At 31.8% G+C, this 12,486-nt stretch overlaps 1 protein-coding gene and 1 pseudogene across 1 annotated transcript; one reads left to right on the top strand and one right to left on the bottom strand.

The window, feature by feature from the left end:
• Window positions 1-3,924: 3,924 nt before the first annotated feature.
• Window positions 3,925-6,385, bottom strand: LOC110606133. The gene is made up of 2 exons (XM_021744899.2): window positions 5,268-6,385; window positions 3,925-4,967 (listed from the first exon to the last, which is right to left on the bottom strand). The coding sequence occupies exons 1-2, from the start codon at window positions 6,172-6,174 to the stop codon at window positions 4,474-4,476; spliced, it is 1,401 nt and encodes a 466-aa protein (XP_021600591.1). The 5' UTR covers window positions 6,175-6,385; the 3' UTR covers window positions 3,925-4,473.
• A 233-nt stretch (window positions 6,386-6,618) lies between these two features.
• Window positions 6,619-10,841, top strand: LOC110606852 (annotated as a pseudogene).
• Window positions 10,842-12,486: the final 1,645 nt, after the last annotated feature.

Genomic DNA, 12,486 nt, shown 5'->3' with positions numbered 1-12,486 from the left:
AGTGGGCCGCAGCTGATGCATCATTTCATGTTTCCTTTCCTGGAGTATAACGAGCAAAAACTAACACTGAAAATTTATGAATTAAAAAAAAAAAAAGGGTAACCATCAAAATCTTGATTTATTTACTCCACCTATAAATTACACTACCAAAATAAAAGTTGGACTTTGTTTTAAGTTGCAGTTTGGTATCCCATTTGGCTAGTGATTGAAACTTTTTAATTTTTTTAACCAAGTATTGAAATTCAAGAAAAAGACAAGAAATGAAGAAAATTAAGAAATTGAGTAAAATATTATTTGTTCAATTCTATGGGTGCGGTAGACTGCAAGTTAAGCAAAAACTTGTGCCCATATATCAATTCTTACAGCACTATGTCTGAAGAGATCCAAAACCCAAGTCTCATTTTCTCCAACCTAACTCTTTATTCATTGGATTTTTCTCTCAATCTGACCGTTGGGCTAGATGCCGACCAAATAACAACTGCGTAGCCAGACCCCACAGGAAGTGGATTAGTTTTGTCGTTTTATAGTTGGTGTTCTGCAGTATTTGGTTACTGTAGTTCCTGCTTTTGAACCCATCTTACCAAACTGAGAAATAATTTAAAATAAACCTTAACCTGCCACTTCAATGAATCAATAATGACATTTTGGCTATAGGGTAGATGGAAGTGGCTCTGTTTTTGTTGTTTTATGTCAGATTAATCAATAATTTTTGGGGGGTTTGCAATTGCATTCTCTGCTGTTGGAATAGGTTAGTCGGTGCTTGGCTTGCCTGCAAGAAATCGATTTCCATGCCAAACAATTCGGTACATGTATGAATAATATGCCACCTACAACTTGACATGTATCCTGCCAATTTTCTCACTAGAAAATTTTATTAGGTATGGACTGGAGTTTTAAATTGAGATTGTATTACTAGAACTTCCAAGTAAAATCTGATGGTGTTGGAACTGCAAATCTCAAGGGGCGTAGATGAATTGAAATGAGTTAAATTTTGAAGAGTTTAGGTTTTATTTTATTTTTTTTTTGAATTTGATTTTTTTTTAATTTAAATTCAATATTAATAAATTTAAGTTTGTTAAGTCTTTATTAAGTTAAATCTTAAATAATTTATAAATAATTTAATCAATGCATAATTTTATGAAATTTTTAATTTAAAAATGATATATTTCAAATTAATTTTAATTAAGACATATTCACGTGTTGGTTTGAATTTTTAAATTTTAATGAATCGAATATTTGTAATGATTAAATTTATTTAATAAATAAATATAAAAGTAAAATTTAAATTTTGATTAATTTAGAAAATAGATCTAGTTGAATCTCATTGATTAATTTATAACTCTACAAATCTCTCTTTAGCAACTTCCCAGGTTATGACATTATGTTCCCCAAGTTGGGGGTAGGAAATGGCACGCCCATCTCCTCTTAACCAGAAAATATATATATATATATATAACTGGCAAGGACAAAAATCTGAGTCTTGTTTTTTGTTTCGCCATTGTAAAATACGTTTAGAAATATAGTCATCCTTTAAATTATAGCAAGGTCCTCGATTATGCACATTTTTTCATGAATCACGTCTTAGATCAATGTAGTTCATCAAATCAACTTTCGGCCATAGAAAAGCAAATGCTTTGCTCAATTAAGCGCTTGATCATTATAGAGCTTGAGAAAGCCCACACGATTTTAATTTACAACCAATGAAGTTGCTTTTTCTTCTCTTTTGGGGGGTGATATTTTCAAAGAGGAATATATTATTAAGTGTAGAATAGTAGATGTGCAGGTGTGATTTCTTTATTCCAATGTTGAAAGTGGTCACCCTCCTTTACAATCAAAAACATTATTCCTAATCCTTTTTCTTTTCATCCTTAGCTCCTTATAATATCCTCATCTTTCTGTCCCATTTCATTCTGTCATTTCTTACTGCCCACTCTCCTTTATTAACCATTATTATTATTTAAACTGACTTGTTTGTATGGTAAATATTCATTAAAAAAACATGGCATAATTATGATCATTGTGGCCCTTCTGTCAAACTCAAATCCGATAATGCAAAATCCAATTTGTGTTTGCTTCTTTATTTTGTCTTAAGTTAATTTCCGTTTTCTACATAGCATATTCTGTAGGTTAAAAACTGGCATTCCTTCTTGTTTTGCTATAAAAATCTATGTATAGTCTCACAGTCCATATACCATCTTTTTAAGTCATGGATGGGCTCCAAAGCTAAAAGCTTTGTATTGTAAGAGAACAAACACAACATGTGCGAGATTGATAGCGTTCATGATGTGCATGGGTCATGGCGTCAAATTTTGGATTTCGGTGATGGAGGTCTATATATATCCAGACTCCAATGGTGGTGGGGTTGTGGTGGCAGCTGGTGCCTCCTCTCTCTTCCACTTTCCGGCAACATCCACCTTTCTCTCTTTCTTTTAAAATATAAATCCAATCACCAATCAAATCACATCAAATGTGTGTTGAGTATTGATACTATTATGAGGAGTCCCACAACTGGAAAGTGTTCCGACCTAATCAACACTATAGTCCTATTTTTTGCTTTTTTTTATTGTGAATTACATGTCCCTATTGACTAATCACTCTTGTTTCTTCGACATAAAAAATAAAAAAATAATAAAAAAAAATCACAGTTGTTTCTTCAATAATCAACAGCTGTGTCCATTTACTAGAAGCTTATTAACTATTATGGTCAAACTCCTTAATTTAATTTTTTGGATAAATTTATAAATCAATGGAAGAATCGCAATCTTTTTAAGTCGACAGAAGAATCGTCATTAATATTTTAGATTTTTCCCTTTCTCTCTCTTTTATCCAAGTACTATTACCATTTTTTGTTTTTTTTTTTTTTTTGTCTTAACTCACCTTCCTGCTGGATAAAAAAAATGTTTATTTACAAGTTCTCCTATAGGTTGATAAAATTTTTCAAAAGGCAAGAATCTTTATATAAAAGATCATTTAATATTTGATACACATATATAAAAAAATAAAAAAATAATGATAAAATTTTCTAAATTATAACTTTGCATGTACAGAGAGTTTGAGAAATCATTGTATAAGATATGATATTTACTAGTAATTTCTAAATAATTCTAAATATTTTAAACCACAGGCTTTATTATAGCAAATAGCAACATTCTATACTCTAAGCAGATAACAAAAAAAATAAAAAAAGGAAAATTCTAGCCTGGGCTGTGGAATCGGGCTTCCTCCTCGAATGAATGAAATCTGTGTGTATATGTAAATCTTAATACTAAATGGGCCTAATTCGATCAATTTGGACAAGATACTATACAGGTTTAAATGAAATCTAAGTTCAGTTTGATTCGCAACACATCTACGTCAAACTGAATTATAGGTGGGTTGGTGTTCAGTCGTGAAGCCCATCCACATTATATGTGGGCTTAGCTCATTCTCAAACAAAGGCTGCCATGGCAAAATGTCCTAATTGCACAACAAATCACAAAATTAATCGGGTTTTTTTTTGGACAAATTATTATCTGGTCCCTAATGTTTGCTATTATTAATACTTGATTTCCTATTTTTAAAGAATAAAATATTTAATATCTTAGTTTTTTTTGTGATAACTTTTAAATATTTTAATTATCTACTATTTTGCTGATTATATTTATAATTTTTATATTTTACATTTTAAAGTAGCATTCAGTCGGTTTGATTTTAAATTAAATAGAATAAATTAAAAATTAAAAGTTTAATATTTATAAAAATCAAATCGAATCGATTAAGAAACGAGTAAAAAAATAACATTGAAAAAGGGAGTTATTAAATTATACAAGTGTACTCTAATTGTAATTATAGTTTGTGGAAAAAATAATAATATAACAATCACCGAAAGCTTCTTAGACATTTGATATTGACAGTGCCAGAAAATTAGGTGAATAGAGCTGACTAATAATATCAATTTGAAAAAAGAAAAAAATATATTTATCAGTTAAACATTCTTGCAATAAAAGATATACCCCACAAATTATTTTGTTCTCAAATAATAGCTACTAGAAACAAAAACCTGATGCTCCTACCCTACAAGCTGCCATGCCATACCCCACCAACCTGTGACCAGACACACAAATGGCTCCAAGCAAGGGAGTTTTAGTTAGACCTTCGCTATTATTTGCTTCTAATCGTCTTTGTATTGATTAAATTTTTCTATAAAGATTAAATAGTAATTTTTCTTTAAATTTAAGGAAATTTAACTTGATACAAATTGCTACTGATATTCTAAACCTGTACCGTTGATTTGATTCCTTATATGTAATAGCCCCAAATGAGAAAACTCAGTAAAGAATGGTCCTGCACAATACCTGTTTATTTATATTCTGTCGTATTTTCTCTGATGTTAACTACAGAAGAAGACAAATCCAAGCCACTCGCTCGGGCCACACAAAACAGAAACAGTAAACACCGACGCAGAATATTGTTGGCGATGCTTGTTTCCTGTAGCTACCTGTTTGGAGATCTTCCAATTCCAGAACCATCCAAGACAATCTCAAACAAATCAGCATCAGATTCTTCATCAAAATCAACTACCCGGTTATTAGAACCATTGCTGCTGTGGGTAGCTCTAGCTGTACATCTGTTAAGCCATTGAGAATCTATTCTTCCCATTGAGAAGAGTTCTTTGCTATCTTCATAGCCCAAAGCAGGGGAATTTACAAGAGGGCCAATGAAGCAAGGATTAGGTGTTCGTTGAGCATTCGCCGCCGCATAACTGAAAGCGCTTTGTCCAAAATTCACTAGAACTAATATCTCATTGTTGGCTGCTATTGTTGGGTATAATGGTGTCCCAAATTCCTCCGACTTGCAATGAATTACATGTACCAGCTCTGCATCTAATGTGAAAAATACTTTCTTTTGCCTTGGATCGAATCCACAGCCAATTACTTTGTCTCTTCTTGTCCATTCTCCTCTGTCCGATTCAAAGACCAATTTTGTTCCTGTAAAAATCAGAGGTAGAACAGTAAATAGTTGCATGACTCTGTTTTGTTGACCCACCTACATCATTTCATTCGGTCAACCGCTTGATACCTACTCAAAAACAGTGAAGCATGCCACAATTTATGGTCTGAGCTTAAAGAAACAAAACTTCTACGTTCCATAATTAATGGCTAAGGCATAGTGGACCATATATCATTAACCTTTCACTGGCATTGAAGATAAATTAAGTTGCAGGATTATTTATTAATGGGTTGTCAACTTTCTAGTGTCACTTCACAGATTTACAGCAGAAATTTTACCTTCGAGGTAGACTGAACCATTGGAGTTGAATCCTATGGAACCTGGATAGCTTCCAGGAAGTTTCAGAGGAAGAGAACCTCCAGTACTGAGCCCTACAGATAACATAATTGCTTCTTCCTTTTTATCATCTTTACCAGCGAGCTTCAGTTCTTCAATCTTGTTGAATTGATGGCTGCTGCTAACATGTACTAAAGATTCTGAATTCAGTTTCTGGTTAGAATTTTCTTGGATAAGTTTAATCTTCTCGCCTTCCTTATCTTTGTTGATGGACTCGTCATGATCCTCACCTTGAGAATACAAAATTGTGATCTCAAAGTAGGCTTCTTGTGGAAAAGCTGAATTCCCCAAGGGAGGCCCTGGTAAAGGCAAATCGGTTCTAATTACAGAAGAAGCAGACATAGAAGAATTACTTGCATTAACCTTCTTTAACCCAGAATTTAATCTTATCTTCTGCATGAAATCAGCTGATCCTTGACACACTTCCCAGCTTATCTCCGGCTCCCCTATCCTTCCATTATCGCCAACCGCACAGAAACCCAAGAGGGATGATCTCGTTGATGGAGACGACATATGACCTGTGAAGCCAAATCTATACCATCCATTTTCAACTGCGTCTGTAATAAGCGACGGATGATCAATCCAGTTGAACAAAGGTCTTGTTGAAACTCCACGTTGGAAGACATAATAATTTCCTTTTCTTTTGCAGTCTAATTCAAGCTGATGGTGAAGAATCCCTTGATGAAGCTTTGTAATCCCGTCTTGCAAGCTCTCTGTCCTAGTAATCGTCGTTTCAACAACGCCTTTACCTTGTCTGCAACTAGAACATCGCCTGATCAACACAATGAGAATTATGGCTATGGCAATAACAGACAACACCACCAGCAGAAGACGTTCCCATTCAAGCATTCTTCTTTCCAGAAATCAAGTTTCCCTGTGCTCTTTTCTTTCTTCGATCATATATGGGATTAAGCAGGCGTGGGTTCTGGAGATTTTCTTTTTTTTTTGGCCTACTTTTCTTGTAAAGAAAGAAAGAGGAGAAAATGAAAGAAAGGGAAGGAGGCGTGGACTACGACTGATCCTAGTCCCTATAATGGAACGAAGGTGGCGTACATATGGTGAAATTCTTTTTTAGGAGAAATTCTACCACAAAATTACGCCTTGTTTAGATATGTATGATGGGATTTACATATGGAACCTTAAAAAGAAATATTAAAAAAAAAATCAAAATAATAACAAAAAAAAAAAACAAAGGACGGATTATTTGATTAATAATTTCACATTAACTTTCAAAGGGGAGAGAGAGAGAGAGAAAGGGCTGTTAAGCACTTCTAGAACGCGAGACAGGTCAAAATGCTAATGCCCATTAAGCTTAATCTTAAACGAGGGGACAATGAGACAATCTTGGTATCGACAAGACGGTGACAGTCAAGAAAGTTAAAAAAGTAAAAGCAGAGGAAACAGGGGAACAATATATTCATCTTGTATGATGTGTTGGTAGTTATTTGTCTATTGACAGTTAATCAAATCCAGTCTTCTGAACTTTGCTGGAGAGTCAATGGTGCTGAAACGTATGCAAATACTACCAAATACTAAGGAATTAAACCTGAATTCTCCCGTGGGGGGTATAGTGAGCGTTATCATTAAATTCTTTTCTCATAAATAACTTGTTTGTTTGAGTAATTATTTATTTTTTGCTAGTGAAAATTATCTTATTGTGTAATGTATTGTATTCATATCAAATTTATCTCTTATAGATAATGGAGTGGTTTTCATTTTTTAAATTTTATACAATGAAAACTTATAATTATTTTTTTTTCCTTTTTATTGGTATAAAATTTGTCTTTTGTAAGATGGCCTTGCAAAAAAAGAAAGAAGAGCCATGCATCATTGGAGGAGGGGTCGCCCTCACTCACTCCTGAGTTCTGAGGTTTGCAAACCAATGTATGGAAAAGACAGGTGGATTTTGTCACTTCAGTTCCTAAGAATAGACCTTTTATTTGGAGACCACCAACTAATCTCCTGTTCTACGACACTTAAAGGCGTTGAAAAGCTAAAACAGACCCCATCTTCCCATCATTTCTGCAAAACTCATGTTATGTTGGGATGATCTTCTCTTATTCTTTTGAGGCCCTGGCTGCTCTAGTTTTGAGCTGAAAGCACTGGGTTGGGAGATTGGCTTCTTTGACTGCAGAGAAAGGCTGGCTACCGGCGATGCTAGATGATTTATTTGGTCTGAAAAAATTCAATACGCTAGATGCCAATATTTTATTATTATTATTATTATTTCTTTTTTCAGATGGGCATGTGGAACAAGAGAATTGAAAATGAACCATGCATGTTCTTGTTTATGATTTATTTTTTGTGGCTACCGCGACTGAAGTGGCCCTCAAGAACCAAAAGCAATGAAAGGAAAACAAATGGCAGCCATTCAGACACAATTCCTTTAATTATCATAAAAAGTCAATAAGCTTGTATGCATTATTGAATTATTTTCAAAAAAAATAGCAATCTGACTCAATTCTTCAAATAGTGAAACCATATTTAACTTATCCATATAGAAACACATTGCAAAAGCCAACTAGAGTACTGAGTTATCATCATTCAACTCCTCCAATTACATTAATAAAAGCAATCCATTAATTAAGAAATCATCATCCTGTTTGGTATTGTTGGAGGAAAAAGAAAAAAAAAAAGAGTATATCATCACTATTGCGAAGATAATTGTCACAATGTAAGCCAGGTGAATAATGATTACATAAAACCAAATTAAGGTGGAAAGTTGCTATACAATATATAGTCTTATTTAATAAAATTAATTCCGTTCATAATAACTTTTCTTTTTTTATTTTTAAAATAATTTAAATTTATTTAAAATTTTAAATATGTGTGGTCACGAAAAATACGAATTTATATGAAAATGAGTTTTGTTATTGTCAAATTGAATATTTTTATATACAAACTTGTATATGAATACACAAATTTCTGTCAAATAGTTATCAGATTCATTATTATAGAAGATTAAGTTTATGTTGGGCTCAGCCATGATTTGATATGCACAAGTTAATATTTATGACAAATAAGGGGAAAAAATTCCCAGCTAATCTTCTAATGAAATTGTTTACGAGGCAAAACCACCTAGAAAGTGCTAACTTTGTCACTTCCATTGTAGACAAGATGATGAAAGGAACGAATGACTGGTATTTAGTAGTGGAGTTTGGCTTGGTTAATTATGAGGATAATCTTAATTTGGGATTAACAAGCAAAATTCACATCTCATTGGACGTTGAAATTGGGTGTCCATGAAATTCCAAGACATTTCTATCTAAACTTACGTTTTGATAAAATCAGAGGGATGTTTAAACATGATTAATAATGGAGAAGATGCTGAAATTAGGAGCATTAGAAATTGGAAAGATTTCTAATTTGAATTGTGGGCATTCGTAGGAATTGTTGAAAGAGAAGGAAACTGGATCGCCTGAAAGCCCAGTTTCACATTCTAAACACCAAAAAATCAAATGGACCAATGGCTCATTTTCTTCAGAAGGATACTATTTTTCGTTGGTATCTTCATGGCCTGGATATGGCAAGTATCTCCAACACCTGAAGAAGCAATGGTTCCTCTCTGCAATCCTATCATCACCTCTTCTCTACTAAAACACCCACTTCTCCATTTTCTCTCAACTTATCAGTGACACCGCTATTCCCAACAACAAGCTCATTCCCATTTCTAAACCCTCGATCATTAGCCACTATTCTCCATTTTCTAAGCAGCTAGCACAGAGGGTTGGAGACATCATAGAGATATCAGCTTGTGCCAATCGCCATGCTTTTATCCACTTTCCTTATTGGGTAGTGGAGGAACGCCGCGAGAGAAAACAATTGGACATTCTTGAAAGGAAAGGGCGTGTCACTCCCTTCGAGCTCTACATTTGCGGAGAGTGTGGCCGGAAATGTACGACTAATATGGATCCCAAAAAGCATTTTAAGCAGCTTCATGAGCGAGAGGCGCAAAAGAAATTGAACAGAATGAAGTCGCTCAAGGGGAAAAAACGTCAGCGTTTCAAAGAGAGATTCATTTCTGGAAATCATAAGCACAACGACGAAGCCAGGATATTGTTAACACAAAAAAATTGGGTATGGTTTGGCGGCGGAGCTCAGAAGAGCGGGGGCTTATGTAAAGACGGTGGAGGATAAGCCACAGGCGGCGGAGTTGGGCATTGAAGAGGCAGATTGAGCATTCAATGAGCAGAGTTGTTTCTTCGTATCGGATGATTCGTATTTCTACGAGGAAGGGCATGCCTTCTCACATCATATGAAGGATTTCTTCTAACTTTTGCTTCTACAGGTGCGAAGCCTACTCATGTGGTTATGTCAGGATGAGTGGCATGCCATTAGATCATAAAGGTGAAGCCAGGATGACAATGAATTATTTAATTTGGCATGCTTTGCCTGTGGGGAATTTTAACATCACAATTGACTGTCTCTCCTGATTTTCTTGGAGGAGAAACACAATTATTTAATTGCTTTAATGCAAATTCCTTGTTCTGTATTTTCTTTTTTACCTTTACATTTAAAAAATAAAATGATTATATTTCTTGAGTTGATGAAATTTGTTCCCTTGTATGCTACCCAAGTCCTGATGTACAACTTTCCAGTGAAGATAGGAGTTGCAATTGCAATTGATATGTCGTCCTCGACTTTCTCGCAGGAATGATTTTATCAACTTTGAGTTTCTTTGCTATAATCATCAATGCTCTTGTGTTTGACGATTTCCCAGTATATAATGTGAACTTTCTTGCACTTCCAAATTTATATTGTGAATATTTGAAAATCCATGAGCTTCACTGTTTCTTCTGCAGTTTGAATAATGTCTTGGATTCTAGACTTCCTACCAGGTTAATAATATAAAATAAAGCATCCATTAGTACATGTCTCTGTTTCTGATCCTGGGTTACATTCTTTCTTCACTCAGAGCAGCATCATATGATCTTGTTAGTCTCATGCTCGCCCACCTGGTAATGGCATATCCACTGAAATTGATATATGAATGACAAGTCCAGAGCACATTAGAAGAATCACTTTACTTATTGATCTAAACTGTATTCTTTTCTTGATATTTTCCTGTAGGGTGACTTCATCAATACATGATGTGATTTTTATCAGTTTCTGTATGAAGATATAAGTGAATTTTGAAAATCAATTAGTGGGTATTGCTGCAAGAGCGGCAGGAACTTTGATCAGATGCTTAGTTCAAAGCTCCTATACAAATGAGGTCGTTTTCAGTTTTCAGATCATTTGAATTTAGAAGCTTAAGCATTGTTGTGGATATGTTCAATGATCTTTACGCCGCCAGTGGATTTATGTGGGCATTGGATGAGAACTTATCTTCGTAATTCTGGGCTTAATGAAGAAATGGAGAGTTTTTAAGTGGCCGAGTGGAATTCTGATAAGAACATGTTCACAGTAGTGCTTCCTACTTGTATAAAGGACAGCCTATCTTATCTCTACAATTTGGATTTAATAATGCTATTTTCTCCTGCCGACAAACCGCCAAGTTCACTAAGTTAATTAAAAAAACGACTTCCCACCTTTTTCTATATATAATAATTCTACAATTTCGAAAGTCTAAAGTTAAATTTTTATTTGAATTTATTTATTTTTAAATATTGTGGATATTAAAAAAGTTTAATTGTTTTGAAAATGAATAATTAGTGATTTTTATATATGTATATATATTTTTCCAATTAGCAAAACTGAGACTGATCTAGCTAAAAAAATATATAATTTCATTAATTAAATTTTAATTTTATTAAAAAATCTTTTTTTGTATTATTTAAATTTTTAGTGATTTGCTATATAAGAGATGGACTTTTAATATTGTTATACGATAGTTTAAAGATGTTTAAATTTATCCAGTATACTTATTTTGATTAAACTTATTTTGCATCTTATAAAATTAAACTTATTTCTCTCTTTATTTGTCTTAAATTATATAATAAATTTTTTAAGTAGTGCTTTATATTAAATTCATAATAATTGTATTTTATATAAATTAAAATAATAAATTTATTATTTTTAATTTATATAAAATAAAATTTATACTATATGTAAAAGTGAAAAAAAGGAAATACTGAGATTTTCTAAACTATTCCTATAATATTTTATTAATTATAAATTTATTATTATTTAAAATTTTTAATTTAAGTATTTAATTATATTAATATTTTATTTAAATTTAAAATAATTAGAGAAATCTCTTAATATTTAAATATAGTTGATTAAATTTTATCAAAGAAGAATTCTTTTAATATTTAAATTACTTGTATTCAAATTTTATCATAAGTTAAACTATATTTTAAAAAAAAATAATTATAATCTGTTATTATTTAAAAATTTTAAGTTAATTATTTAATTAAAATTTTAATTTAATTATTTAATTAAAATTTTTAATTTAACTATTTAATTATATTATTAGTCTATTTAAATTTAAATTGATCGAAAATATTCTTGATTAAATTTTATTATAGAATATTTATATATTTAAATTTTATTGTAAATTAAGTTATTTTTAAAAAAATAATGAATTAAAAAAATTAAATATAAAAATAATTTTAAATTAATAATTGGCCTCGATTAATTTTTTAATAAAAAATAAAAAAATGCCACTTCATAAATAGATAAATTTGTATTATTATTTTTAATTAATATAAAAAAATTTATTAACAGATCACAATATATCAAATTTAAAAGAATGTTTTTATTTGTTTAAAAAATTATAAGTTATTATTAAAGTTAACTTAATTTTAAAATTCTCACTTTATTTACAATTAAATTCTATTTTTATTACAAATTTAAATAGATATATAACATAATAAGTTTAAAATTAATATATTTTATTAAGGGTAATTTACGATTTAGTCCCTGGATATTGCCATTATTAACAAGTTAGTCCCTGTATTTTCAGAAACCTATTAAAACGTCCTTATGTTTTCTCTCCGTCAACGAAATAATCCTTCTGTCTATTTTTGCCGTTAAAAATATAGTAAAAGACTAAATTACCCCCAATTATTTTTCTCCTCCTCCTCCTTCCTTTTCTTCTTCATTAATTCTTCTTCCTTTTGCTTCTTCTTCTTCTGCTTCTTCTTCTTCAGCTTCTTTTTCTTCTGCTTCTTCTTCTTCTGCTTCTTCTTCTTCAGCTTCTGTTTTTTCTCCTTCTTC

The sequence above is a fragment of the Manihot esculenta genome, chromosome 18 (genome assembly GCF_001659605.2).
Source record: "Manihot esculenta cultivar AM560-2 chromosome 18, M.esculenta_v8, whole genome shotgun sequence".
NCBI classification, from domain to species: Eukaryota; Viridiplantae; Streptophyta; class Magnoliopsida; order Malpighiales; family Euphorbiaceae; genus Manihot; species Manihot esculenta.
This window is presented reverse-complemented; position numbering and strand designations above follow the sequence as displayed.

Excerpts from the sequence above, each read along its gene's own strand:
- LOC110606133 (XM_021744899.2), bottom strand. The coding sequence starts at position 6,174 with ATGCTTGAATGGGAACGTCTTCTGCTGGTGGTGTTGTCTGTTATTGCC. Across the intron at positions 4,968-5,267 it reads TGGTTCAGTCTACCTCGAAG|GAACAAAATTGGTCTTTGAA; the intron begins GTAAAATTTCTG and ends TGATTTTTACAG.